The following is a 24,233-nucleotide window of genomic DNA, read 5'->3' on the forward strand; positions in this document are numbered from 1 at the left end:
TAGCTTTTGCAACAATGCCTGTTATATTTCTCACAGTGGCAGCACTGTTTATGTTAAGGTGAGTTTTTGGTGGAGTTTCGTTTAAAAGAGGAGTTGTTCACTTAAGCTCGCATACTTCGTTAAAGTGAGGAGCATTCTGTTAGCTGGCGATGTTTTTTTATATACATACTTTCGTTAAAAGCAATATAACTTTTAGGGTATTCACAATTAATTTGATATTGACAATAGCAAAATATACACACAGACAAAATATGTATGCTGTTAATTGTAACCAACTGAAATCTGTGATTGAGCATCGCCAATTGTGCAATGTTTCGGTTTTGTTATAAGACCTGATCACATATATCGAGAAAATTGTGAATTTTCCAGTAAGTCGTAGCAGTTATGTTAAGTTGCTTCTGTTAAAGGGAGGAGCATTCTGTTAACAGGCGGTGTTTCTATTTGTAAACATACTGCTTACTAAACATACTTTGTACTATTCAAAATTATATATTTTCAATTTAACAAAAACAGAATGTAGTCCAATCACTTCACTATCTACCCTACTTTTCTGAAACACAGACACTATTCTAGTTGCTAACTGTAAACTTGCAAACATAGTTTTTAAATTGTCGATAGTTTTGCCAACAGCACAGTTTTTAGTATTTTTCTGCTATGCTCAATTGAACTGTTAAGTGGCTGTTATTGCTCAAATAGTATGCTAACCCTCCCTCACCTTATTATCACGCTGTTAACCAACAGTTGTGCTCAAAGAGGTTTGGGGAGCGGTACGGCGTGTTTTGTGTAGTCTGGCGACAAAATATAAATATTGCTGCGTACCAGCAATTGCAGCATAATTAATTGACTTTTAATTCGTTACGCGTTACGGTTATTTAAGTTTTTAAAGTGTTGTTTAGTGTATATGTGTGAATTCCACAAAAAATTTGGTGCCAAAACGAGTTTGAGTGCAAAGTGCTTAAAAAAAAATAAAATAGTTGCGAAGCAATAGAAATCAAACGCAGCAGTTCGAGTGTAAATTGAGTGCATTCCTCCAAGTTATTTTAAGTGAGAACAATTCGAGAATTCATTAACTGGAAAATTAAAGGTAATACCGAGTGCAAACAAATGGAATTTCCTACTTTTAGTTGGCCAAAAATAGCAAGCAGCGCAAAATGCGTTGCTTTGTTTTCGTAATAGTGCTTTGTGCCTGCTGCTGTTGTTGTTGCTTTACGAAAGTTCCAGTTAGCTTTGCGCTTTCGAGTACATTGTCACTCAATAAGTGTGTGTGTGTGCGTCTGTTTTTGTTTATGGCTCGTCTGTGTTTGTGTGCGTGTCAATTAACGTTCTTATTTTGAGCGTCGTGCGCTGTACAAAGACAGTTTAAAACCTGTTTATGGGCTTGAGTTTCGTCTTTCGCTTTTACGCTTTTTTTTACTGTTTCTTTCGCCCTGTTCTTTTCTCTTCTCGCCCACTCAATGCGACAGCGTAGAAAGCAGCTTAAAGATGCAAATATCTCGTTTTGGCAAAACGCTGTTAAAATTGTGACTTTCCTTCTCTTTGAGTCTTCGTCCCCTTCCCCACCCAGCCCGCATATAAAAGCATCATCTGTGTCGCATTAGCAACAGCGGCAGCTCTTTATGTGAGAAAAAAAAACTGTTTATAAACTCAATTGACAACTGGCTGACTGACTGTCTGGCTGACTATCTGGCTGACTGACTGCCAAGCAGAGCAGCAGCATCTGCCATGTGGAAAGCAGCATTTTTAATATATCCTGATGAAAATGGCTCCAAAAGAAGGTTATATTGGTTTGTGCATGTGTTATGTAACAGGCAGAAGTAGACACTTCCCTACCTCATAGAGTATATGTAGATTCATGATCAGCATCGACAGCCGAGCCGATCTAGTCATGTCCGTCCGTCTGGATTAAAATAAACAGTACGTATAAGTATATTTACATAGGGCGGAAGTTAGAATGTTCGTTACAGTAGCTCAAAACTTCATACAGGGTATATAGTGGCCGGGCACTCTTTTTGCCTTTGCTATTTGTCGGCTCATTTTAATCAAGCCTGCAAATATTAAATACGCACATACATACGCATGCATGTGTGTGCACACATGTACATATGTACATGTGTATGCATGCAAGTCTGTGCATGCACAGAGCACTGGGTGGGTTTGGCAGGGGGTGGGCTTTTCTCTTAGAATTATTAACAGCTGCCTTTTGTTAGACTGCAACTACAACGCTTAGTTTAAATTATACGGGCAATGTCTGTACGTAGTCTGGGGTATGTGTGAGATTTATTCTCATATTTTCCATTTACTGGCAATTTGCTTCGCTTTGCAGTCGCCCGTTGAAGTTTTAGCACATTCGCAACTGTTTAAATATGAGAAATGCCGACATATACACATACAAATGTGCATACATATAGATGTATATAAGTGTATGTGTGTGTGCACCTTAGCACTTGCTGCTGTATATATTCGTGTGTTTACATTCGCTGATCTAAACAATTTGAAGATTTGTGCTTTCCCGCATAATATTCAAAATGTTGTCAGGCAGATACGCATTTGTATATAGAGATAGAGCGAGAGGGAGAGGGAGAGGGAGAGGGAGAGAGAGGTGGAGAGCGTATATTGAGATGGAGAGATGTTTAAGTGTATGTGACGTCAGCATTTTAAAATGTTTTCAATGAGCAGCAAAACCTGTTTTTTAACATTCGCTCATGCAATACACCTGAATATGAATACATTTAGAGGCAGAAATATATTTAAATATATGTATATTGGCCGCTTCTCATTGAATGCTGTTTATGTATACAATTTATTGTTTATTATTATTATTTTATAATATAATATAAATTATACTATATATATATACAAAAAGCTGCCTGTTAACATATGTTTAAGCGGTTACTCATGCCTTTTAAACTTGCCAATTGTTTTTTTTTTTTTTAGCTTGTTTTTTCAATATGTTCATTAAAACTTTACGCCAAATTTGCCACAATGCTTGTTAATAGAAGTGCTCAAAGTTTGCCCTTTAAGAAGCCCTATTTTGTTAAACAAAAATTATTATTTATTTATTTCCAAAAACAATTTGATTTGGTTTTCCTGCAATTTTGCTGACTTCCTGCAATTTATTCTAATTTCGGATATTTATTATTCTATCTATTTCTCAAAACAATTTATTCCGATTTTCAAAAAAGGAATCTTTTAAATATTTAATTTATTTTAGTAACTGACTTTGCTGTCTTCCCGCTTTTTTTTTTACTTTCCCAAATTGTTTTCCCAACTGACATTGGACGCGATAAGGTGCAATGCACTGCAACTAATTGCAACTGCAACAGGCAAATAGCAACAATAACTCATTAGCACGTGGCCCCAAACACCTTCCGCTGATATGACAAGTTAAAACACATATATACTCGCTTATTTGCCCATAACACACCTAGTTTATGTGTTCGAGAAACGCAAACTCAGCCGAAGTTGAAGTGAGTTCTTGCACAACGCACACGCCCTTGCTTACCTTGTGTTTTCCTGATTAAGCATTAATCACGAACAACTGTCGTGTATACTTTATGGATAATGCACTCACAAATAGAGGGGGGTGCGGCTTGGGAGCGGGGCGAAGAGCACGCCCCTGCAGCTAGACAAGATTTCCATTAACAAACAACAAGAATGTCATCAGCATCAGGGAGACATACTCCACAGTGAGGGGGCAGCAGGAGCACTTGGCAAGCTGCCAAGCTACAGTGAATGCTCTACAAACGGACAGCTTCTCCGACAGAGAGAGAGAAGTCGAGTACATGATTATGATAATACAGAAGCCCACAGAATTCGACTAATTTGAATCCTCGTAGGCAAATTGTTTTGTTCTCATATTTTTGCTTACTTTTTCGACACTATTCCCTTTTTTGATTGAACTTTCTGCTTTGCAATGGATCCCTTTGGTTTATTGTACCTAAATCCTTAATATTAGTAGATCCTTTTAAAACAACTCAGCAATTTTTAGACGTTCATTTCTATTTATCATAAACTTAAATGGGAATATGTTTATAATTGTAATAGAAAGAAAATCCTCACCGTCTTAGATGAAATTACGATCAACCTTATTTGCTCTCTTGATAACCATTCCCTTTACGTTGTTTTTGCAATTTTACCAAAATTTTAAGCTTGCGCCACGTTCGCTCAATGGAGTCCTCACTGGATCTAGTTCAGTCTGTTGTTATCTCTAGAGAGCTTCCTCTTCACCTACTACAGCCTGTTGTTTACTCAAAAGAGCTCTCACTGTACCCAGTACAGCCTGTTGTTCGCTCTAGAGAGCTCTCACTGTATCTAGTTCGCTCAAGGCAGCTTTTACTGTACCTAGTACAGCTTTTTGTTCATTAAAAAGAGCTCTCACTGTACCAAAATGAGTCTGTTGTTCGCTCTAGCGAGTTCTCACTGTACCTTCCCCAGTACAGTTTACTCAAAAGAGCTCTCACTGTACCCAGTACAGCCTGCTGTTCGCTCTAGAGAGCTCTCACTGTAACTAGTTTGCTCAAGGCAGCAAAAAGAGTTCTTAAAAGAGTTGTCACTGTACCAAAATGAGTCTGTTATTCACTCTAGCGAGTGCTCACTGTACCTTCTACAGCCTGTTGTTCGTCTCATTATGTTGCCAACAGTTTTTGTGTTTTGCTTTATGGCACATTACATGCTTCTCTCCCATTTTCCCCCATTTTCCACCTATTTTCCCCGTAACCTTATCCCGCCTCCGCTGAGTGCGCTTAGCTTTAAACGCGATTGCATTCTTTGTAAATAGCCACAGAAACTTCTGTTTTGAAATTTTTGTTATTGTTCAACAAAATTTCAGTTTCAGAGCGCTTCGCAGGTATCCGATGACAAGTCGAATATCATTTCACACATTTTGCATTGAGCTGACGTCTGCGCAAATGTTGTTGTCAGTCCACGAGACTTGGAACTTTGCACCGTGTGCGGGGCACGCTCCTCCATTGAACACATCATCAAAATCCAGTTCCCAAATGCATGTGGTCAAAAGAAGTTCCATATTTTTGCCCAAAAAAACTTCAGCAGGTAAAAGTTGAGAAATTAAATGCTGATAATGGAAATTAGCTGAGCAACTCTTGAACTTAATCACAAAATATTATTTTTAGACTTTATTTCATGCCTTAATAAACACGCATATAGCTGAATGTCTGTTGAATTTTGTCTATACTCATGAAATTGACTTTAAAAAAAGGGTATATTGAGGCTGGGACAATGCATGTCACAGGCAGAAGTTGTAGGCGGAATCTCTTAAAGGGGATATATTCCTGATTAGCATCAACAGGAGAGTTTTCTTAGCCAAGTTTGTCTACAAAATAACTCTTTTTCCTCTTTATCCTAGATTGTTCAGGTTTATTTGATCACTTCTCAATTCACTATTTATCTAATCATTCCCTATTTGATTCCTAAAGCATGCTTTCTTTTAAGCTACTTAGACTAAGCTTATTCTAATTCTGCAGAACTGAAATTTAGATAACAAACGCACAACAGAAAACGGAAGTTATTTAAACAGGAATTATTTCCAATGATTCACAGCTGGTTACAGGGTATCTTGCAGTTCTGAACAATCTATCGAACTTTTCGCTTGCAAATGGCGCAAATAATTGCCATTTGTTTTGTTCATTTTTCGCTGATCACGTAATTTGTCGAAATATTTGCTTTCATTTCGAATTGTATATTATTTTATTGCAGTTTTGAATTAATGTTTATCGTACGGCATTTTGAGCCTGAAATTTTCCAACTGGATGCGCAACATTTGCGCCTCAGACTTTGATTCGGTTATCGACAGTGCCACCAACATGTTTTCATTTACTTAAACACAAGCCTTTGTTTGTGACAACTGCGCCATTTCATGGAGTTGGATAACATATGTATATAATTTATAATATAACGAAATGATTATGAGTGTATTCGTATTTACAAGAAGTCGAGTACATGATTATGATAATAATACAGAAAAGCACAGTATTAGACATATAGCAATCCTCAGAGTAAAGTATTCGAAGAGCTGTTTATAAAAATAACTATGAAGAGAGTTTTAGACGGGAATGCCGGGGCTGGGGGACACACTGAACCTAAACCCTCTAGCAAGGCGGTTGCCATAAACTGAAAGATACTTGATCTGTAATAACTATTCTAGAAGCTACATGTCATATTTGGTGACTCTAGCTCTTAAAACCTAAGAGATTTTATCTACAAAAGGCAGGATTTCGATATCGATTCTAATCGGTTGCTTGGAAACGGGGAAAGTTATCGATTATCGGAAAAAATCGTACTTGAAAGATCTACGATTCATGTCTCCAGCTCTTAGATGTTCTGAGATAGACAGATAGGCTGACATGCCTAGATCAACTTGGATATTGATGTTAATCTAGAATATATATACTTTATGGAGTCGGAGATGCTTTCTTCTCCCTATTACATACATTTGCACAAATACATTATACCCTTTTTGCCCACTTTCAATGGGTACAGAGCATTAAAATAATCACTTGGAAAAGCACAAAAATTCCGTTTGTCTTACATGAATTTTATTTGTAGAGAAAGTTTAATCCAATTCATAAAAAGAACATTAGAGAACTTAATCTTCGCTTGCAGTTGCAACTATATTAAACTGAAAACCAGAAACAGAAATTATACAAAATCCCACAAAGCAAATCAAAGTGAATCGGCTGTACAAACACTTGACGATCTATTTCCAGAAATCTATTTTCTGCGCCAGACACTTGCTGGCACTCAAGTTTCGATTTAGTTTCTTTCTTCTTAAGTCTGTCCAGTGCACTTTTGTTTGCCTTCGTTTCCTGGTATTAGTCACATTTCATGGGCTTTATCAACAGCTAGCTACAGTCAGAAATTTAGATAAATTTGTTGTAGAATTTAAAACGATTTCTTAATATATTCACAAATTATGTCTGAACAAGATTAATAAATCAAGTAAAATTGAAGTCAAAATTTAAAAAATGTTGAAACGAGAATGTATGTTTATCTAGAAACTTTTCTCGGAGTGAGGATTTGGGGGGTTCAAAGTTAAACAATAGTTTTTGGTTTAAAGTCGCTTGGTTAAGATATGTTCAGTTAGTAGAAGGTATAAATATGTTAGCTTATGTTCATTTTGTTAAGTCTAGTCTAGGTTCTATTTGGTTAAGCTGAGGATCTGTATGCTGACATGAAGGGCATCGACCGACTAGATCTATTGGGTAGGTCCTTTAAGGTCTCCTTCTTCTAAGCCTTCTTCGCAGGTTCCTTGTCAGGAAACTTGGATAGGTAGCTCGCTGCTTATTTGTTGATAAAGACACCTATCTTTGGTGCCTTAAGTTCTTTTGCGATGTCATGTGTGCGAATAATCCATTCGACTTCGAAAATGTCTCGCAAAGTCTTGGCCTGGATGATGCGAACTTTGTTCAAGTGTCTTTCCATAGACTTGAAGCCCAATTGCTGATGCAGGGGCAAGGATTACCTTATAGATGAGGACTTTATATCGCAGCGAGAGTTTGTTCATCATTTCTATTAATATAATATACATATTTGTTAATCTTTTTTATAATATTAAAAAGAAACTCTTGCTTCTGTAAGCACAATTCGAAAAATATAAGAGCTAGATACATCAACATTTGTATTTAGGTTCACGTATTGCACAGATGTTAAGATGCCTCTGTCCATCCCATCCCTTCGTTTCATATCACTTGTTTATCCCTCCATGTGATAGTTGTACTATTTATTATATATATGATGTTTTCATATATTACAAACTGTCATGTGTTTCACTGCGCTCACTTCTGAACATGTTGAGTTCTTTCTGAGAATTGATTAAATGTCTGACAGGTAATCACTTTTGTATTCTTCAAATGACTTTAACTGGGGCCAAGGGATCAAGAAATATATATTTGCAATCATATCAGCTATGGGTCATTCAAACAACAAATTGCACAGAACCCAGCGATTATTTGCGATTTCTTTTATTTATGTTTGCTCTGCAAACTGATAAGCGCCACGATGTAAACAAATTGAATCGGGGAGCGAGTTCCACATTGAGACACGGTGGCAACCGAGCGGAAACATTTGCTGAATCAGCAGCGTCTGCGTCCAGTGAGAAACCGCAGGAACTTATCGGGCCATAGTGCAATTGTATAGTTTAGTCAATAAAATTATGTAGTTCATGAATGGAAACACGCTACGCACATTAATTACAAAACCAGATGTTGCAGCCTATTGAATGAATGTGAATGAGTCAATTTTCCATTGAAAAAAAAAAAACTAAAAACTCGCTATAGATACATTTACAACAACAGATATAGATACATATTGAGGTACAGATACAGATACAAATACACTTGCAGATACATTAGTAAATAGTTTTGCTTTGCCGGATAGTTTTCGCTCGCCGCCGCTGACTCATCCAGCAACATTTTCATTTAGCTTATAAAATTAACACAAATGTGCATAAAATGCCATAAATACCATATATATACGTATAAAGTCAATATGGAGACCAGGAAAACAACTTTAAAAGTGAACAATAACAAAGAGAGTGACAGAGAGAGAGAGAGAGGGGGGGGAGGGAGAAAGGGGGAGAGACACTAATTTATTTTGCACGCCTCGGCTTTGTTTACACCCTACTTGTACGTCTTCTGGAAATTCATGATTAACTCAAGTAATTTAAACTCAAATTAAGTTGCAAATATATCAAATTTCTAAAAAACATACAACTTGGCTGTAAACCAAGCTGCAAACTAAATATATATGTGTATATCTTTGTCTTATTTATCTTTCTTTATTTTATTGTTTATTTATTTCTACAATATAAATATTTTTTTAGTTTAATTTTCATTATTTTTGCTTTAATCTTATAAATATTTTTTTTTTAATCTAAGTTTTCTTGTTTAAGATATTGTATATAAATGTTAAAGCTCTCTCTCTCTCTCTCGCTCTCTCTATCTATCTCTCTCTCTGTCCCTACCTCCCTCTCTCTTATTCTCTCTCTCTCTCTATCTCTATCTCTCTCTCTCTCTCCCTCTCTTCCTCCCTCTCTTTCTCCCTCTCTCTCTCTCGTCTCCCCCTCTCTAATCTCATTGTTTTTGTAGCTCATAGCGCTGTCTCGCTGACCGCACGACCTTTTATTGAAATCTCGGTTCGTTTATTTAATTTTTCCCATATATTATATCGTTTAGCGACTGGGCCAATTGACGGCAACGCATGGTACGTGGCGTTGATCAGCCATGACAAAGTGTTCCATGACCGGAATAAACATCTCCGACGCGATGTACAAATACAAATACAAATACCAAAGACAAAGACATAATAAATACATATGTGTCGTTATGAAGATAAATTATACGATATAAATATAATTATAGTTTATGGCTGATGAATATATGTGACCCCAAACCAGACAACCTGTAGCGAGAACTAGAGCTGGAAGCTCAAAAATCATAAAAACTTTAAATCTTTTTACATTTGCATCGGATAGTCAGGCAACACAGAATCCCATAAAAACTTGTGTATGTGTGCGTGTATGGGCAGCATAAGAAAAGTTAATACCACGCATGCCAACGCTTGGCTACCCTTACCAACTATTACTACTATAAAATTCAACACTTACCCATTGAAGACGCAAACCGTTTCATATTTTACATAAGTCGTTCCTTCGAAGGGCAGAAATGTTAACGAAACTTGAGCGAAATTCAATTGGTCAGAATTGCTGCCTCTACACACACACACACGCACGATCTGTAGACATTAATGAGAGAGCATTGAGCGCATTGAGAGCAATGAGAGTAAGCCAATTGCCAGTTCTATGTAGTGCGAGTGAAACAAAACTCAACGATGCTCTTCAGTCACACAAAGCAAAAGGCTCTCCGAGCAAAAATGCAGTCGCACGCACTGAAAATAGGTGGCTAATTTTGTTGTTGTTCTAACTGTCTCATCTATATGTTATATGGTTATTGATATGGCGCTATCTATATAAGATTATAAATTACTCAGCGCTTGTTATCAGCCGTTTATTATCGGTCATAATCCAAGAGATTGGCTTATCTTAAGCAAAGGAAATAGAAACACGACGGAGAGAGTGCAAGAGATAGAATGTAGGGAGTAACTGTTGTAATACGCTTGCAGCGGATATTGTAAGTTTGTAGCTAAACATGTAACACATATAGTATTTATATAATATATACATATATATATATATATTTATATTTATAAATATTCATGATTAGTATCGACGGATGAGGCAATTTAGTAATATTATTTTTTTATTTCTGATTTTTTAAAGCCATTGAATCATGATATCGTTATGAAACTTGTCAACAACTAACAAATTCACAAAATCTAATCAGCAAGGGGACTACTATATAATATAAAAATATATATCTGTCATATGAGCAATCAGGCAAACACTTCTAAGTATTGAAATATACAGCGCATATGTCTTGCAAGGGTATTGAATATTCGGCTTCCCGTAGACAGCTGTTCTTTCTTTCTTGTTAAGCCTCACTTAACGCACATATGTAATTTATCTGGGTGCTTTTGTGCCTTTGTATCTTGTAATGTGCCTGGTTATCTGTGGACTCAGCTGGGTTCATTTGGGTTTCTTTCGGATTTTACGAGGCACTCAGCTGGCCTGGCTTATCGGATTTGTCTGTGTTGTTGTTGTTTCTATATGTTTTTCATTGCTTCAGTTTTCAAGGCTGTGGCATTTCCTCCTCCCACACATATTTCCATTTGATTGTCCCACTGCTTTCTTATACTTGCATTAAGTATTCAGCACGTGCTTTCTGATTTTCCTTAATCCCGTATTGCCAGGGTTTGCGTTTTATAGCGCCAGCTTATTACATTTCCGAGCTTAGCACGCGATCGTTAAAAGCATTTATCATTCAATAATGTAATACAGATTTCACACTGGATAGAGCACTAAATGGATTTTTCAACTCTTGTCTGCAATTAGGGAATACCTCATAAATATATATAAGTAGACAAATGTATACGACTGTGTTTATGGATGAGCCCCGCAACCGAGTCACGTACTCGCTATAATTACGGGTATTTTTCAAGGGAGGAGGAACACAATGGACATACCTGCCGCATGTTTCATGCCAATTCCACTATAATAATAATATGTTAGCTACATTTAAAACTGCTCTGTTTGACTGTATACAAATAATGGCTGATATATGAAATTAAAGCCCTGATAATACACGTTATGTATTTACCTTTATGACATATTCAAAATAGCTTAAAGAGCTTAAATATTTTAATATCTGGCAGGTACCTGGAAACTTCTTTTGCGAACAAGAAAGATGTGGTAGGAAAGTTTCGAATTTACGATTAACAAATTTTACTATTTAAACGAATAAATTACAATAATAAATAATGCCAGCTATGAATGTTTTTCGTCCTCATTTTACGTACAACAATACTTGAAAATATTATGTTAAAGTTTTTAAATAAATATAGTGGAAAGATAGAAAAGTCCTGAAAACAGGATATTATTCTTATTTGAATATAAAATTAAGAAAAGAAACTTTGAATATGGAAGTATTGAAACACGGAAAATTGGTTTTAGAAAATATTTCATTTAAAATACAGAAGAGAAAGTTCTCTTATCAGTAATTTTTCATTTGTTGAACGAAAAAAAGAGCTTGGAATGTTCCTTAAATTCGAATCACCTCAGAAATCAAAATGTTGCAATATGAGACAGAGACAGAGATAGAGATAGAGATAGAGATAGAGATAGAGATAGAGATAGAGATAGAGATAGAGATAGAGATAGAGGGAAAGAGAGATAGAAAAATCTTTGTACAGATGTGATATGCCAAAGATAGAAAGAATGTTCGAATCTCTCGACTCACTTACATATTTCATGTATTATCCAATTGTATTTCCTTTGCTGAAATGCATATCTCAGTTCCAGTTCCTATTGTAGTGCTCAAATTTGTTATTGTTGTGTAATACTTTGAGCATTGGGTCATTGTAATTGAACTCTGATCGTTGCATTCACAAAAGTCATTTCTCACGTAGTCTTGACATATTTAACGTGTGTTTTTTATTGCGCTTCCAATCGATTTGATAGCTCATATTTCGACGATTCTATATAGTCTAAACAAAGAAAACTTAACCGATTTCTGGGTGCCAACCTTCAAGCTTATCTGCCCATTCGACTGCTGCAGCCTTGGGGCTAAAAGAAGCTTTGTTTAGGAGACTTTTGCTCCGAGAATTGCTGAGCAAGTAAAGCTCCAAAATTTGCTGCTGCTTTCTATGTATTCGGCAATACAATAACACAATAAACTTTGGGCATGAATCCAATTAGCATAAAGCAGATTTTTTGGAATGAATAAATGACGCACAATATATATTAATATAGTCCAAGCATGTGTGTGTATATGCGAGTTTATATAGATATATATATACATATATAGATATATATCCGAATGGTTGGGGTTCTAAAGTGCAACGCAATTGAAAGTGAAATGAACTAAATGGACAGCGGGGCACCCGAAGTGCGGCATAGTTTCCACTGCCTCTCCTCATCCATATTGTTGACGATGATGATGGATCGTGATGATGATGATGATGATGATGATGAGCAACGGAAATGCTTTTATTGCTTCGCATATTTATCATAAAGCAAACAGAGTACACACATTTATATATATACTAAGCTTATAGTACACAATTTAATTGCAGATGCGTTTCCATTGCAATTCTGCGTGTGAGCAATGTGAAGACAAAAAAAAACAGCCTGAATCAGTTGCGAATTACAAGCAGCAGCCAGTAGAAAAGAAGCAGATTATTTAATACTATTATATAAATATACATATATATTAGACAGTTATATTTCAAATTTTTTGAGATAATTTATCAGTTGATCGTAGATAAAAATTTAAACGAACATAAAAGGATATTTTCGGTACGCCGGGGATTTAATACCCTTGGCTGACGGTTTTGCAGATATGTGAGAAGAGTGAAGCTCCTTGATAAAAATATTTTGGAAAACGGATTATTTTGCCATACAAAAACTCATTTTTTGACCGATTCTTCCTATAGAGCTGTATGATACATAAAAAAACATAGTAAAACATGGAAATGCCGAGTTTGGTTAAGATTTCTTGATAAACAAATAAATTTGTTCATATAAGGAACTTAGTTTTCAACCGATTGTTCGTATATCCGATATATGATATAGTGATACGCTAAGAAAGACGACAGAAAGTCGAACTATACAAAGTTTCGAGACGATCTCTTTAAAACTGAGACTAGATCGCAATATACAGGCTATATCATCTGTTCATGCTGATCTAGAATATATATACAAAATATAGAGGTTGGAGAAGATAAAATAATAATACCATCCTCAAAGATATAATAAATAAAATAAAAAGGTTTTTTATTTATATATCTAATAATAGAATGTAATCCGATAATAGTGAATTGCAAAATTTATACAAATACTGAAACAAGCGACAACATTCGAAGCGGCTGCTTTCGCGTTTCAAGAGTGAATATCATTTAAGTTATACCCAAAATCCTGGCTAGGATCAGTTTTTACATTTTCATAGCTTTTATTTATTCATTGCCGTAACATAAAATATATTTGTATCGAACTGTGTGTGGGAAGTGTGTGTGCATTGTTTGTGGAGTTCTCTGTAAAACGGGCTGAACGAGTTTTATTGTTGTTGCTTTTGGAATTTTAATTTAAAAGTACCCTCTCTCTCTCCCTCTCCCTGTCTGTGTGTGTGTGTGTGTGTGTGTGTGTGTATGTATCTCTCTCCTGCTTTCCCTGTGTGTGACCCTCTCTCTCTATCTCTCTCTCTCGCTCTGTCTGTCTCTAGCTCCAATTCCGTCTGCCTCGCTCCCTCCCTCAGTCCGTTTCGCATAGTTATTGAAAGTAGTTCGAGTTAGTTGAGCATCTGGAGACGCACCTGGCGTAGGGTGGCGCCCAATCCATCCTTGAAATGGAACATAAACGCAATGGCGAATCCGACAAGGCTGATGAGAAATAGCCACGGCGAGATGAGCATAACGCCCAGAAAGAGTAGAGCATCATTGCCCTTGGCATTGGCCATGCGCCAGAGCAGCTGGCGCAGGATGCTGCGCAGCTGGAACTTGCAGCGCCAGAGGCGAAAGCTGATCTGGGTCAGATTGATGCCCAGTCGCAGGCTCTGCATGACAACGCCGCCGATCAGGATGCTCAACAGCTGCAGCACCAGGAGCACATGGTTAAAGAACGTATTCTCGCAGCAACGCTGCAGTGCCGCCTCCATGCGCTCCTGCCGCTGGGCCGGCATCCCGCTCTTCAAATAATCAAAGACTCGACGCCAGCGCGATGTCTGTGCCGCTGCGGCGACACCATCATAGCTCTGCATATGCTGGCAATACTCGGTTTCCGAATCGGTATCGCTCTGATATGCCTTACTATGGTTGTTGTTGTTCCTGCTGCTGCTCAGCATCGGCTCCGGCTGCCCCAAGTGTCCCACGTGGCCGCCCACGTGGCCGCCCATCTGGCCCACCATGTTGTTGTTGTTGTTCATGCCGCCCAGGCTGTTCATATTGTTGCTGTTCAGGCTCATGTTGCTCATGTTGTCCATGTGGCCCATGTTGTCCAAGTGGCCCATATTGTCCATGTGGCCCATGCTGTCCATGTGGCCCATATTGTCCATGTGCCCCATGTTGTCCATGTGCCCCATGTGGCCCATGTTGTTGTTGTTGTTGTCCATGTTGTCCGCGTAGCCGCCCATGTGCAGACAGTCGTCGGCCAGCGGCGGATTGTTGTTCGTCTGGCCCAGGCACAGGGGCGGCATCTCGCCCTCGTAGCTGCCATTGTAGCCAGAGTTGTGGTTCTGGCTCAAATAGCTGCGGGGCGTGCCGCTGCGCATGCCACGCTCGAGTCCGGCATTCTTATTGCCCAGCAATGCGCTGTATGTGTGTGTGCATGTGTTAGTTATTGCCGGAATGGAGGGTAGCTCACCTGGTCGGCTACTCACCTGGCCAAGTGCTGGTTGACCATGGGTCGCTGCTGCTGGACCTGCACCTGATGCGCCAACTGCACCAGAAATGGCATTCCATTCAGGCTCTCGTTCTTGCTGAACGTGGTCGCCTTCAGCTGCTGCAGATTGAACCCACCTCCGGTGTACGGTGAACGTTGTTTTTGCATTATCTGATCTGATCTTAGTCCGAATCCCGAAAAATGTCAGTTTTTTTATTATTTTTTGGTGTGCATCTGTTGCAATTGCCGCGTCTCGCTCGTTTGCCGTTTTTTTTGCGGCCTTGTTTATCGTTAATATAATATAAATTGGGGGTTTATTTCGGTTCGGAAAACAGCTGTACGGCTGTGTTGGAATTTAGCTACTTTTTGAGTTTTGACTTCGGTGAGGAGCTCTCGTTTATTAGTGAAACAAATGCAGTGCCTACTGTTGTCTCTCTTCCCAACTGGTAACTGGCATTCCATTCAACATTCCACGCCTGACACTGATTCCACAGCCTCGCCTATCAAAATGGAACTTACCCAATCCTGTTGCTTGCCAGTGCTCAAGTGACCAACCCATGGGAATCTAATCTTCACTTGGTAGCTGAGCTGTCTGAGGTAATGTTTCATAGAAGAAGAGGAGGTAGCTGGTTCGAAATCCAAGGCTGGGATTTGACCTTCTGCTGTCACATCTTAGGTTCACTTTTCTCAATCGATCTAAGCCGAAAGAACTCCGTTGTTTGATCTAGCTTAAAGCTCTTGTAGACCTCAAGTTACCAACCCTTGGGAAACTTATCCCAAACTGGTAACTGAGCTGTCTTAAGTAACGTTTCATTGGAAGACCTAAAGATAGAGGACCCTGGTTCGAATCAAACGTTGGGGTTTGACTTTCTGCTGTCGCATCTTCTTTTTGATATTTTATAGTTTATAGACTCACTTATCTCCATCGATCTAAGCCTAAAGAACTCCATTATTTGAACTAGATTACAGCTTTACTTCTATTGAATATAGTTTATAGACTTACTTTTCGATCTATATCGATCTATGCCAAAAGAACTCTTTTATTTGATCTAGCTTAAAGCTCTTGAAGTTTCCTGATATCCGAGCATAAGAAAAACTCCATTTCTGGATCTACTAAAGAGCTCTATTATAGGTTATTAAGGATTTGTATAAACTAACTTTTAGCTGAGTTACTTTAAGCCTAAAAAGGTTTTACGGATATTGGAAGCCTGGCTTAGTTAAAGGTTGTCTTAATCAAAGTCCAGGAGATCTTGTGTTATTTCAAAAGTTAAGTGGATTGTTGATGAATATATTCTATACTTGTGTTTAAATAATATGCATATCTCTATTTTAACTATAAAAGTGAGTTCTTAAAATGTTTACAGAATGCAAGCTGAGCTCTAAAGAAATCCAACTAAATTCCTTCCACTTATTATGATAGGAATACAAATGGAATTTAGCGAAGAACTGTGTTTACATAAATCAAATTTCCATTTTAAAGTATTTACATGTATGTAGTACATTTATGTATGTATGTATTTACATTTATATATGCTTAATATCGTACCTATTTAAATATAGTATATAGTACGTATTTAAAATGAGTTATTAACTTATATATCTTTTTGTTCCAGTTGCTCCTACGCATTTGTCGCTGACTGTAGCTGATTAAGCTGCGATTGAGTCAGCGTCCATATCGTGTGTGGCCAGCGTCCAGCTTAGTATTATCCACATTCACATTCTCATATATATATATATTCCCGCTGTGGAGCGGAGCAGCGCCTCAGTTCAATGTGATGCGTTGAGTCTGCAGTCGCATTTGTAGAAACAAGACAGGGAACAGAGAACAAGGAGAAGAGAAAAACTGCCGGAGTCAGAGACGGAGACGGGTTTGCGGAGCATGAGCTGGAGATGTGGACTGGCGCTGCTGCTGGCGTTGCTGGCGCTGGTGCAGGCGGAGATCACGGAGCTGACCAATGATGCGCCCGAAGGACCCAATGTCTGCAAAAAGCGCGAAAAGTAAGCAGCAAGAGAGAGAGAGAGAGAGAGAGAGAGAGGGGAAATTGATTATTTGTCTGTCTGTCCATTTAGCTACGATGTGGAGGTGGTCACCACGGAGCTGCAGTCGTTCCAGGAGCGCGGCTCCACCTGGTGCCTGAGCATACCGCCCACCTGTCCCACCTATCGCATCAGGCATCGCGTCGTGAACAAGACCCAAACGCTGACCAAGTCGCGCATCGTGCGCGACTGCTGTGGTGAGTGACCCGCTATATACTCTATCTGATCTGTAATTCCCGCTAATACGAATACTCTCTCTCTCTTCCTCTTACAGATGGCTACGTGCGCAGCGGCAGCGAGTGCATCCCGCACTGCAGCGAGCCCTGCCAGCACGGCAGATGCATTGCGCCCGAGAAGTGCAAGTGCACCGAGGGCTACGGAGGACCCGCCTGCAACATAAGTTCGTTTCAACTCCATAGCTATTGATATACTTGTATAAGAACGTATTTAGTGTTTGTGCCTTTCTGTGTGTGTCTCTCTATGTGTGCTGGGTTTAACCACAATGAAACGCCTTGGGTTAAGGGGGCGTGGCTGCGTCCTAAAATGAGACCTCTCCAGCGATTGAGCCTTGCTTCAGGGCTAAACTCTAATCTTCTGTGTGTCTAACAACTAAAACTGTGATATCCTTGCAGAACCAGAATACCCAGCGTATATATAGAGTATAGAGTATAAGGAGTAGAGAGTATATAGAGTATAGAGTATATAGAGTATAGATTATATTGAGTATAGAGTATAGAGTATATGGAGTATATAGAGTATATAGAGTATATAGAGTATATAGAGTATAAAGTATAGAGTATAGAGCATAGATCATAGAGTATATAGAGTATAGAGTATATTGAGTATAGAGTATTTAGAGTATAGAGTATATTGAGTATAGAGTATTTAGAATATAGAGTATACAGCTCAGTTGTTGGGATATAGGTAGAATTTTTTTGACTTATCCTGAAGAACTGAGAAAAAGTATAATTTAGACTGGGCTAACAATAAAAAATCAGATTTAAAGTTAAGAAAAGCTGAAGATGGTTACAAAATTTATATATTGAGAAGAGTATAGAGTATGCAGAGGCGTTGTTAGGATATGAGTAGAATTTATTTGACGTTACCAAAAGTACAAAAGAAAACGGATATAATTTCGACTAGGCTGGCAATCATAAAATCAGATTTTGTAAAGAACAGAAGCTGCAAGTTATTGCAAAAATATTAAAAATTCGTATTTTAAATATGTAATATAAATAAATATATAATTTATAGCGCGATCTATGACTAAGCCGGCTGCTTATCAGTTGAAAATGATTGCAAAAATATTAAAAATTATTTTTTTGAATATATATTATAAACAGATAGCTCGATCTATGACTAAGCTTATCAGTTGCAGCAAAACAGGAAAAGACATGTCAAAGCTTTAAGCAGATTAGAATAGTTCTTGTATTATTTATGAAATTAGATTAAGGCAGATTAATCACATATAGCTAAAATATATTTTTGGCTCTGCAAGGGTATCAGCGCTTCGGCTTGCCGAGGTTTTTTTTTTTATTTCGGTTAGCACATTTTTGTTTTTTTGTTAAATGATTTCTTAAAGCTTTATGTTAATAACCTTTTGATTTGCAATGCTGCCAAGAGCACCAACACACGCACACACACACACACACACGCATATTCCCGCCTTAACACACACACACACACACCCAGACACACCCTACTCTCTCTTAATAACCGGGACCTTAAGGAACAGCTTTCACCCCACACAACGGCCGAAGGATATGTATATTTCCGTGCTTAATTAATCACCGCAAATTTGTAGACGCGACTAACTGTTAAAGCACCCCGTTTAAGCCCGCTTAAGCCGTAATGCCGTAATCTTAAACGTAACCGTATCCGTAACGCTCTCCGGCAGATTGTTCGCCGGGCCTGTACGGCATCGACTGCAAGCTGAAGTGCGATTGCTTGAACAACGCCACCTGCGAGCCCTTCACGGGCGAGTGCGAGTGCGCCAAGGGCTATGCGGGCGAGAGATGCGCCGAGATCTGTCCGGCCCAGACCTACGGCGAGAAGTGTGCGGAGGCGTGTCGCTGCGAGAACGGCGGCAGCTGCGATCATGTCTCGGGCAGGTGTTCGTGCGCGCCCGGCTTTACGGGTCCCTTGTAAGTGGGCGAACCCATCCCCCCTCTAATTGTCAGGCCAAATCCGTAACTAATTCCACGCTCCGCTTCAATCAGATGCGATATGCGCTGCCCGGACGGAAAGCATGGCGCCCAGTGCGAAGAGGACTGTCGCTGCCAGAACGACGGCAAATGCGATCCACAGAACGGCGCCTGCGAATGCACCGCCGGCTGGACGGGCGATGTCTGCGCCAACAAGTGTCCCACGGGCAGCCACGGACTCAACTGTGAGCTCTCCTGCGAGTGCTACAACGATGCGCCCTGCCATCACATTACGGGCCGCTGCGAGTGCCCGCCCGGCTACATGGGCGAGGTGTGCATGGACGAGTGCCCGCTGAACACGTACGGCCGCAACTGTACGGAGAAGTGCGACTGCCTGAATGATGCCGCCTGCAGTCCGACGGGCAAGTGCGAGTGTGCGCCCGGCTGGCAGGGCGAGCGCTGCGAGCAGCGCATCTGTCCGGCCAACAAATACGGCGCCGACTGCAGCAAGAGCTGCGAATGCGGCATGGAGCACACGGATCTCTGTCACCCGGAGACGGGTCGCTGCCACTGCAGCATTGGCTGGAGCAGCGTCGACTGCAAGCGACCCTGCCCGTTCCTCAAGTACGGCCCCAACTGTGATCTGAACTGCGATTGCCGCAACGGAGCCAAGTGCTCGCCCATCAACGGCACCTGCCTCTGTGCGCCGGGCTTTACGGGCGACCAGTGCGAGCTGAGCTGCCCGGCGGGCAGCTACGGCCAGGGCTGTGCCTTCGCGTGCGACTGCCAGAACGGCGCCAAGTGCGCGCCCGAAACGGGCCAATGCCTCTGCGCGCCCGGCTGGCGCAACAACAAATGCGATCGGCCCTGCGTGCTCAACAATTACGGCGACGGCTGCCGGCACAGCTGCCAGTGCCAGAACAACGCCTCCTGCAATCCCATCGACGGCAACTGCACCTGCGCCCCCGGCTGGCAGGGCGAACGCTGCGACCAGAAGTGCGAGCCGAACACCTTCGGACTGGACTGCGCCCACAACTGCCAGTGTGATCCGTACAACACGATCGCCTGCGAGGCGACAACCGGTCGCTGCATCTGCAAGCAGGGCTGGCGAGGTACCGACTCGACTACCACAATCCAATCCAACACGCAACACTCAATACTCAATACTCATCGCTCATCGCTCATCGCTCATGTGCTCCCAGCCCAAATAGACACCTTCTCCAAAGACACACACGCACACACACACAGACTCGCACACATTCGCACACTTGCATTCATATATATCATAGATATAGTTCTTTCAATCTGTCACTATCCTTTCTGTACGCCTGCTCCTCCTTCATTGTCAACTCCCTGAATCCAACACTCATCGCTCATGTGCTCCCAGCTCACGACTCCCAGAATCGAAAACTATCGCATTCCAGCTCACATAGACACCTTTTCCAAACACTTGCATTTACATATATATATCCCATATAAAGTTCTTTCCATCTCCGATCTCTCACTTTCTTTATGCGTCCTTCTTAATGAAGTAGGAGTATCGACTCCCAGAATCGAACAATCATCGCTTCCCAGCTCAGAAAGACACCTTCTCCACACACAGACACACACACAAGCACACACACTCGCACACTTGCATATATACATATATATATACCATATATAGTTCGTTCCATCTCCGATCTCTCTCTATCTTTTTGCCTGCCTTCTCCATCATTATCGACAGAATTCAACACTCATCGCTCATATGCTTCAATCCCAGACACCTTCTCCAAATACTCACGCACTCTCACACACACTCACACACACACACTCGCATTTATATATACCACATATAGTTCATTCCATCTCCGATCTATCTTTATCTTTCTGCCTGCCTGCCTCCTCCATTACCAATATTCGCCTCATTTTATGCGCCGTTTGTTTCTGTTTGTTCTTATCTTTAATTTGTGTTTTTCTCGTTTTGCACTCGTTTGTTTTTATTTTCTATTCCGTGTCCGTGAACCACAAAAATCCTAACCGTACCCAAGGCGTTCATTGTGAGACGAACTGTCCGAGCGGTTACTATGGTGAAAATTGTGATCAAGTTTGCAGATGCCTGAACAACTCCTCGTGCGACTCGGATACTGGCAACTGCATCTGTGCGCCCGGCTGGACCGGCGAGGACTGTGTCGAGCCCTGTCCCGAGGGATTCTACGGCATGGAGTGCAAGGAGCGCTGCCCGGAAACAATGCACGGTAAGAAAAATACAAACATTAACCGGATCAATAATTAAACCAACTTTCTTGCCAGGCAATGCCACCTGCGACCATATTACGGGCGAGATTGTCTGCCGTCCGGGTTACTTGGGCCTCACCTGCGAGCACGCCTGTCCGCCGGGCCTGTACGGACCCAGCTGCCGGCTGAAGTGCAACTGTGAGCACGGCGGCGAGTGCAACCATGAGAACGGCCAGTGCGTCTGCCTGCCCGGCTGGACGGGCTCCAATTGCAATCAGTCGTGTCCGCAGGACACCTACGGCCAGGGCTGCACGCAGCGCTGTCGCTGCCATCATCATCGCAATTGCCGCAAGAACGACGGACACTGCATTTGTTTGCCCGGCTGGATGGGTGATCAGTGCCTGGAAGTGTGCCCGGAGGGCTTCTACGGCGAATACTGCATGAATCCCTGCGCCTGCCCCTCCTCCAATTTCCAGTGCCATCCCGCCGATGGCTGCGTCTGCCGCAGCGGCTACACCGGCGACAATTGCGATACGCTCATCGCCTCGCAGCGCGTCGCCGAGCACAAAGAATGTAAGTAGCACTCCGTCGGATGTAGATCGCAGTTGCTAATATTCCTTTCCTTCCTTCGCTCCCTTAGCGAGCAATGCCGGCGTGGCCATCAGCATGGTCCTGTTGAGCCTCTTTGCTGCGATCATCTGCGCCATATTCCTCTATTATCGCCGGCGTGTCTCCAATCTGAAGACGGAGATCGCGCATGTCCACTACACGCACGAGACGAACGGATCCGCCTGGCCGCCAGCCAATCACAACTTTGACAATCCCGTCTACGGCATGCAGCCGGAAACGCGCCTGTTGCCCAACCATCTGCGTCCCAAGATGAACAACTTTGACCGCAACGGATCGCTGTGCACCGACTACGGCGACGATTCCAATGCCAGCAGCAAAGGTGCGTCTGAAAGCAACACAAATAGTTTCTCTTTGTTAACCAACCTTTCCATCTTGCAGTGGGCAGCTACTCGGTCAACTATAATCACGATCTGCTGAACAAGAATATGAATGCGGATCTGACCAATCCGATTGTGTACAACGGCATTGGCGAATCGCTCAAGGAGGAGCATGTCTACGATGAGATCAAGCAGAAGGAGGGCTACAAAGATCCCGGTAAGTGCTTCCGTTTGCCTTTTAACGCTTCCAATTCTATAAACATGCTATATTCCCTATTTGCAATGCACACACATTTGCCATAAAACAGTGAAAGTTTATAGCAAAATCTTATTTCCGGAGGGTAAGCAGCAATTGTTCAGTGTCCGTTGTAGCAAGTCATCACTGTGCCCTGCCCCAGCTGTTATATGTGTGTCAACCTTGTGGCTCGAGATTCGCTAATCAACTGTTTTATCTCATTTCCCCAGATGAATACGACCATCTGGACTACTCACGGCCCAGCACATCGCAGAAGCCGCACTATCATCGCATGAACAACACCGTACTGAACATCAACCAAGACGAGGAGAAGCCCACCAATGTGAAGAATCTGACTGTGCTGCTGGAGAAACCGAAGCCGCCAACGGAACCGGAGCCACAGCACGAGAGCTTCGACAATAACAACTTGGATAATGCCTCAACCGCGTCGCCCAGCTCCAGTCCAGAGCTGCGCAAATAGGCAACAGGCGACAGACAGTCGTCGTCGTCGTCGTCGTCGTAATGGTCCCCACTCTTGTAAATGTGTTATTTTTCAATTAAGTTGCTCATATTAGACATCGTACACCTAATTCATTGCATATAGTAGCAACAGCTCTTCCCTCTCAGTAATGAATTGTGCTGTTGATTATTGTATAGAAATTGTGAAGCGTTGGCGTCTCAGGGAGGCGCCGGACCTTAGCATTACCTTTTTAGAGCCGCATCGGCGGGGGATAACGATAACACCTATAATACATAAACATATTTTCATATCAAATATTTAAGCATATGATATTTATATTTTCGTAAGTTAATTGTATAAAAAAAAAAGCAATGAAGGTAAGATCAAAGATTTCCCATTAATTGAATGAAAAAAAGCTCAAATTATTTGTAGCTGTAGTGAAAAGTTTTTATTGAATGCCAAAATAATTTATCAGCGAAAATGTAGTCTAAATTTTTGTAGTTGAAATATTGGAGACCTACAAAATTGTTTGTTATTATACAATCTATTTACCTAAAACATTTACCTTTTAAAATGCAAATAAATAAAATAATAAAGTTTACCCATCCCAATCAAAACCTGGCACCTTCTTTTTCTGCATCGATGCGCCACTAAATACATATATTACAAATGAAATCAAATATATGAAAAACTCAACACACGGCGACGGCTGTTGTGTGACGTCATCAAAAACCAAAAGTCGCGTTGCTGCCACATCTGATCCCAAAAACTGCTAAAATACCAGGCGAACATAAATCAGCAGCAGATTGCTGAATTAAAATAAAAGTGCGGCATACTTTCAGGGGGCCTTAGTTTAAATTAGTACCAAGTGCTGCCCATCGCCAATCGGTGCTGCCCATCACCCATCTGTATTTGGGTGCTGGGCAGCACTGGCGCATTTAAAATGCCAGCCCGAAAGTATGCCACACTTTTATTTTTATTTTAGTGCAGCAACCTTCTGCTGATTTATGTTCGCCTGGTAGATTAGCAGTTTTTGGAATCAGACTCGGCTGCAACGCGACTTTTGCTTTTTGATGACGTCACACAACAGCGACTGACTGAGCGTTTGGTGCGGACCTGCCACGCAGCTAGGACAACAGTGCAGGCTGTCAACTGTAACAGTAGCAAATTGAAAAGTTGCACATACAGAAAT

At 41.0% G+C, this 24,233-nt stretch overlaps 2 protein-coding genes across 5 annotated transcripts; one reads left to right on the forward strand and one right to left on the reverse strand.

The window, feature by feature from the left end:
• The first annotated feature begins 746 nt into the window (after positions 1–746).
• Positions 747–23,658, forward strand: drpr (draper). 4 transcript variants are annotated; one of them, XM_064685521.1, is made up of 12 exons: positions 747–1,084; positions 16,615–16,999; positions 17,072–17,235; positions 17,313–17,438; positions 18,936–19,182; positions 19,258–20,294; positions 21,213–21,419; positions 21,475–21,972; positions 22,040–22,348; positions 22,408–22,563; positions 22,655–22,687; positions 22,812–23,658. In XM_064685521.1, the coding sequence occupies exons 2-12, from the start codon at positions 16,881–16,883 to the stop codon at positions 23,060–23,062; spliced, it is 3,147 nt and encodes a 1,048-aa protein (XP_064541591.1). In that variant the 5' UTR covers positions 747–1,084; positions 16,615–16,880; the 3' UTR covers positions 23,063–23,658. The 4 variants fall into 4 exon arrangements, with proteins under 4 accessions (XP_064541591.1, XP_064541592.1, XP_064541593.1 ...); XM_064685522.1 differs by lacking the exon at positions 22,655–22,687 and having other exon boundaries at positions 749–1,084; XM_064685523.1 differs by lacking the exons at positions 18,936–19,182; positions 19,258–20,294 and having other exon boundaries at positions 750–1,084.
• LOC135430833 (transcription factor mef2A) lies at positions 13,558–15,452 on the reverse strand. The gene is made up of 2 exons (XM_064685643.1): positions 15,000–15,452; positions 13,558–14,931 (listed from the first exon to the last, which is right to left on the reverse strand). Exons 1-2 carry the CDS (start codon positions 15,167–15,169, stop codon positions 13,914–13,916), a joined length of 1,188 nt encoding a protein of 395 aa, XP_064541713.1. The 5' UTR covers positions 15,170–15,452; the 3' UTR covers positions 13,558–13,913.
• Positions 23,659–24,233: the final 575 nt, after the last annotated feature.

This window comes from Drosophila montana, unplaced genomic scaffold (assembly GCF_035044405.1).
Source record: "Drosophila montana isolate Dmon_TW-CO22-7 unplaced genomic scaffold, ASM3504440v1 contig_3083_1, whole genome shotgun sequence".
Classification (NCBI taxonomy): Eukaryota; Metazoa; Arthropoda; class Insecta; order Diptera; family Drosophilidae; genus Drosophila; species Drosophila montana.

Bases quoted from the DNA above. Each gene is read 5' to 3' on its own strand.
- LOC135430833 (XM_064685643.1), bottom strand. From the start codon at position 15,169: ATGCAAAAACAACGTTCACCGTACACCGGAGGTGGGTTCAATCTGCAG. The intron at 14,932-14,999 runs GTGAGTAGCCGA...ACACACATACAG, and splicing joins GTCAACCAGCACTTGGCCAG to CGCATTGCTGGGCAATAAGA.
- drpr (XM_064685521.1), top strand. From the start codon at position 16,881: ATGAGCTGGAGATGTGGACTGGCGCTGCTGCTGGCGTTGCTGGCGCTG. The intron at 17,439-18,935 runs GTTCGTTTCAAC...GCTCTCCGGCAG, and splicing joins AGGACCCGCCTGCAACATAA to ATTGTTCGCCGGGCCTGTAC. The intron at 19,183-19,257 runs GTAAGTGGGCGA...CGCTTCAATCAG, and splicing joins CCCGGCTTTACGGGTCCCTT to ATGCGATATGCGCTGCCCGG.